The sequence below is a fragment of the Egretta garzetta genome, unplaced genomic scaffold (assembly GCF_000687185.1).
Source record: "Egretta garzetta isolate BGI_Z169 unplaced genomic scaffold, ASM68718v1 scaffold576, whole genome shotgun sequence".
Taxonomy (NCBI): domain Eukaryota; kingdom Metazoa; phylum Chordata; class Aves; order Pelecaniformes; family Ardeidae; genus Egretta; species Egretta garzetta.
The window spans coordinates 49,257-54,671 of record NW_009260074.1 but is presented as its reverse complement, the minus strand read 5'-3'; the positions used below and the strand labels follow the sequence as shown (position 1 = coordinate 54,671).

The 5,415-nt window shown below is 54.6% G+C and overlaps 1 protein-coding gene across 1 annotated transcript in view; it reads left to right on the top strand.

The window, feature by feature from the left end:
* The window catches only part of LOC104128501 (bromodomain-containing protein 4), a 45,224-nt gene that overhangs the window by 31,496 nt on the left and 8,313 nt on the right, over positions 1–5,415 (top strand). Inside the window, exons 8-9 of the mRNA XM_035896783.1 lie at positions 2,600–2,728; positions 4,504–4,713. Of these exons, the coding sequence (XP_035752676.1) occupies positions 2,600–2,728; positions 4,504–4,713 (339 nt within the window). The remainder of the gene's footprint in view (positions 1–2,599; positions 2,729–4,503; positions 4,714–5,415) is intronic.

The window sequence follows — 5,415 nt, the reverse complement described above, 5'->3', positions numbered from 1 at the left end:
GCTGCCTAAATCAGTCTTTTGTTAAGCACAGGTAGTCCCCTCGGGGTTAGAATCGCTTCGTTTTCAAGAGCGACTCCAAATTCATCCACGTTTCCCCTTGAAACGGGAATTTGTGATTTAGAAGTCTTTAACTTTTTTGCTAGGAAACCTTAATTCCTTATTTAAAAGTCTTTATTTTTTTTAGTTACCAAATCTTAATTCCTCAGTTAGAACTCTTCAACTTTCAAGCTACGGGATGAACTCCCGCGCAGGCAGCTAAAGCTTAGCTCTAACTCCCGCTTCGCCCAGTTTAAGCCTGCGTTTTAAAACCGGACGACTGAATTTTCCTTTCCCGCAGCCCACTCCTTGCCGAGGTCACACCCGGGCTGAAGCCAACGAGGATCACGGCTCTTCCTTCCTCACGGCATTTCGGACCCATAGGATCTTGATGGGTCAAACCTTGGCGATGCCAGATTTAATCCTTGGCTTTGGCTTTCTCCTTTCTCCTCCGGCCTGGCCAGCGATGAGCGTTAGGTCTTGCACGGCCGTTGCTGCCTGTACATCTCGCTGCCCAACTGTCTGGCAGGGCTGCGTCTCTGAGGTCACCCTTGGCAGACGTTGCTGGGACAGCTGTTGAGTGTTCCCTTGTCTTCCAGTTGTCCAACTCCCAGTTGTCCAACTCAACCCCGCTTTCCCAGGGAGGCAGAAGGAGGCGTGAAGCTTCTCTTGGCTCAGCTGGCGTTGCCACAGCTGGATGCGGCGTTTGGGAGGGGGGGATGAGGGCTCATCTCAAGGCTGTCTCCACCTAGACCAGTCCTCCCAGCTCCATGTAGGCCTGGGATGGGAGTAGGAAGGCATAGAGCAGGTCTGTGCCTTCCCAAGGTGGAGGTCCAAGTTCTAGAGACACCAGCTCGGTTCCCGGAGGAACGATGGATGGGTGAAGGCAGGTGAAATGTTTGATTCCTGTCCCCTGCGTCAACCAAGCCTGTCATCATCTTCCATCGTTGGGTGAAGGACCATCCTGGTGTCCTCTGTCCCTCCAACCAAGCAACTCCTGAGCTCGTCCTTCTGGGGGAACCATCTAAGCGAAGCCTGAGCTAACACACGAGTTTGGGCGCTTGTGGAGCTTTAGCCCTTCTTGATTGAGGTCAGGTAGAGCCAGGGTTTGTACTCCTGGCCTTCACCATCGCTCTTCAACGCAGCATCCCCGCTCAGTTCTTCAGCCCAACTGCCTAGCTCCTGTCAACCACGTAGACAGTGAGAAGGTGGCTTGGGAGAGCGCGTGGTCCTCTTCTGAACATCACTGAGGATGCCCGTCGTTGGCTCAAATTTTTTTATAAACCAGCTGCAATCCTTCATTTGATGAAAATTAGTCATGGAATTGTAGAATCCCAGGTTGGAAGGGACCTCAAGGATCATCCGGTCCAACCTTTCTGGGCAAGAGCCCAGTCTAGACAAGATGGCCCAGCACCCTGTCCAGCTGAGGCTTGAATGTGTCCAGCGTGGTGGAGTCAACCCCTCCCCTGGGGAAATTATTCCAATGGTTGAGTGTTCTCATGGGGAAAAATTTCCCTCTCGTGTCCAGTCGGAATCTTCTGAGGAGCAACTTGTGCCTGTTACCCCTCATCTTCTCCACGGGATTCCCTGTGGAAAGGGAGGCTCCGTCTGTAGCCACCCTTTAAATACCGATATTTGGTGATGGGATCCCCTCGGAGCCTCAGGGCTGAACAAACCCAGCTCTCCCAGCCCATCCCCATATGGCAGAGAGAAGCTTCCCAGCCCTTGGATCCCCTTGGTGGCCCTGCTCTGGACCCCCTCCAGCCTGTCCACAGCTTTTTTGTAGAGCGGGGACCAGAACTTCACACAGAATTCCAGGTGGGACCTGACCAGCGCTGAGCAGAGCGGGATAACGACTTTGTTATCTCTGCTGGTGATGCCCTTGTTGATGCAACCCAGCATCCTCTTGGCCGCAGCAGCCCACTGCTCACTCCTGGGGAGCTTCTTGGGCCACCAGGACCCCCAGGTCCCTTCCCACAGAGCTGCTCCCCAGCCAGGTGGATCCCAGTCTGTGCCGCGCTCCTGGATCATGTTTTCCCAAGACCTTACCCTTGTCCGTGTTGAACTTCCTAAGGTTCTCGTTAGCCCCCTCTTCCAGCCTCTCCAGAGCTTCCTGCAGGGGCGCTCTCTCCCTTCCGGAGCATCTTCTTCCCCGCTCAGTGTGGTGTCATCTACAAAATTCCTTGGGCTACACTCGATCCCATCATCCAGATCCCTTTGGAAGATGTCGGAATTAACGTTGGGCCCAATATCAATCCCGGGTCGCCAGTGAGACAAAGAACGATTTACCACCACCCTTGGGGCGCGTGGCCCATCAGCCAATTCCCCACCCACCGCCCAAACCACTCGTCCAGGCCATAGAGCATGAATTCCTCCAGGAGGAGGCCGCGGGGAAGTCGGAAAAGCCGAGGAAAGCCTTGGAGATACGTTCCAACGTAGGGAGAAATTGGGTGCACAAAATCCATGGGCTGAATTTATTCAATGGCCTCCTTTTTCGTATTTACGCCGTTCCTAGCGGAGACTTTTTTTTTGTTTTGTCCTTTTTTTTTCCCTTCCTTTCTAGTCCAAACTGGAGAACCGGGAATACCGAGATGCTCAGGAATTCGCGGCGGACGTACGATTGATGTTCTCCAATTGCTATAAGTACAACCCCGCTGATCACGAGGTGGTGGCCATGGCACGGAAACTACAGGTAAGGACGCGCGTTGGCACAGCCCGCGGCCGTTTTCCATGAACACCGGCCTCTCCCTTCACTTATTTTCCCAGCCGGAGGGCCGCGTCGTCTTAAAATCGCATCCAAAAACCGCCGGCGTGGCAGATAACGGTAAAAAGAAATGATTTTTGCGGTGGAAGTGATTGAAGGATTGAGCTGACTCAGCCCAATTTGCTTCTTTGAACTCTTTGTTTTGGTTAATAGCGGCTTTTTCGTGTCCTCTTACCCTTTTGATAAAGGAGTAGGAAGGAAAAGCGTGGCTCCAAAACGTCACTTTTCTCCTCAAAATGCGTAGAAAAAAACTTAAGCGTCAGCACCTGCTTGGTTGCGCTTTTTTAATGGCGTCTTCTGTCGTTCTTACGGTGAAGCTGCTCGTTCCTGATGGTTTTGTAATTAATGAATTAAGGAATCGGGAGAGACTGAGCTCGTTTCGGCGCTCAAGGAGCGCGGAGCAGCCGCCGAGAACGACTGCGAGGGGAGGAGGAGGGAAATTCTTTAGGATGAGGGTGGGAAAGAGCGGGAGGGGTTGCCCAGGGCGGTGGTGGAGGCCCCATCCCTGGGAACATTCCAGGCCAGGTTGGCCGGGGCTGTGGGCAACCTGCTCTGGTTCAAGGTGGCCCTGCTCCTGCACCCCCTCCTGGGTGACCTCTCGGGGTCCCTTCCACCCCAAACCATTCCATGATTCTATGACCCCAACCTGAGCGGTGCGGTTGACGACACCAGGACAGGACGGCATCCAGAGGGACCTGGCCAAGCTGGAGAAGGGGGGTCATGGGAACCTCATGAGGTTCACCAAGGCCAAGGGCAAGGTCCTGTCCCTGGGTCGGGGCAGCCCCCGGGATCCGTACGGGCTGGGGGATGAGGGGATGGAGAGCAGCCCTGTGCTGTAGGGGAATCTGCGCTCTGGCACCTGGAGCTCCTCCTCCTCCTCTTCCTCCCTGCCCTTGGGGTCTGCAGGGCTGCTCCTCTCCCATCCTCTCCCTTCTCTTCTCTCTCCAGCTACTGAGCCGCAGGCGCCCTCCTTAAATACGTTATCCCAGAGGCGCTTCCGCTGTTACCGATGGCCTTGGCCTTGGCCAACGGTGGGCGCAGGGAAAACTTTGGGCAGCTTCTCCCAGAAGCCACCCCCGTAGCCCCCTGGCTACCAAACCCTTGCCACACAAACCCAATGCACAGGTTTTAGGAGAAAAAAGGACTTTGACGTTGTTGGCATAACGGGGATTAAACCAGCGTCGCATCCCTCGCTCTTGAGGATAACGGGCAACGTCCTTGCACAAATGTTGGGATTGAATCGAGGTGGTTTTCACAGGACCGGGCTTGGGAAAATCCAGGCAGGGTGAAGAGGAGAGGGGGATTGCAGCAGCGGAGCTACGGCTGCAATTCCCGCCTTGAGCTCTCCACAAATCCGTTGCGAAAGAAGAGGGAGACAATCTCGAGAACCTGGACGATGCGGCTTTTAAATGCGTTTTGTCCTTCTTGCTGCTAATTTTTTCCCCCCAAACCAGCTTGGAAATGCTCAAAATTCCAAATGGAGTTGGGAGCTTTCAGGAAATGACTTTGTCCACGCCATCGTGGGTTAAAGGTTGGACTCGATGATCTTAAAGGGCTTTTCCAACCAAAGCAATTCTATGATCGTGGTGTTGATTCCTTGGGTACAGAGGGCAAATCCGTAGGGAATACCCTGGAGATGCCAACCACCCTTCCAGTATCCGACTCTTGCCAACACTTGCCTTCTTTCTCCCTTTGATTTTCAGGACGTGTTCGAGATGCGCTTCGCCAAGATGCCGGATGAACCAGAAGAACCCGTGATTCCGGCTTCTTCTCCCGTGGTGGTGCCACCTCCCACCAAGGTGGCTCCCCCTTCGTCCAGCGACAGCAGCAGCGATAGCTCCTCCGACAGCGACAGCTCATCGGATGACTCCGAGGAAGAGCGAGCTCAGCGGTTAGCAGAGCTCCAGGAACAGGTACCGTGTCCGTCGTAACGGATCTCGGGTGTCCAACGCGTCCTTTTGTCTTCATCTCGGTCACCTTGGGGACTTTGCTCAAAGCCATTGACTTTGCAGTTGTACGGTAGCAACCATTGGCTGCAAAATGCTCCAAAATCGTTAGGTTTAACGTGCAATTGGTGCTTCCAGTTCCTGTGAGGACACACGAGGTTGTCCCCAAGGGCAGAAATTTGCTGCCGGCTCTTGGGTCAATGCGTTGGCAGGGAGAAGCACCCGTGGGGAGGGCATCTCCTTCCTCTGGCGAGGGAGAAAGACCCATGGTGAGGGAGAAAGACCCATGGTGAGGGAGAAAGACCCATGGTGAGGGAGAAACACCCGTGGGGAGGTTGTCTCCTTCCTCTCGCAGCGATCGATGCTGATACCCAGAAATCATGGGGTGCTGAAAAGCTGGCGGAACCCATTTAATTAAGAGTAAAAGATAAGAGTTAGGTGGGAGAGAAAAAAGGTCATTAATGTGGAGGAGGGAAAATATCCTTTTTTATGGATACCCCCCGGGATCCGTACGGGCTGGGGGATGAGGGGGTGGAGAGCAGCCCTGCCCAGAGGGACCTGGGGGTGCTGGGGGACGAAAAGCTGGCCGTGAGCCGGCCATGGGCGCTGGCCGCCCCGAAGGCCCAACCCTCCCCTGGGCTGCAGCCCCAGCAGCGTGGCCAGCGGCCA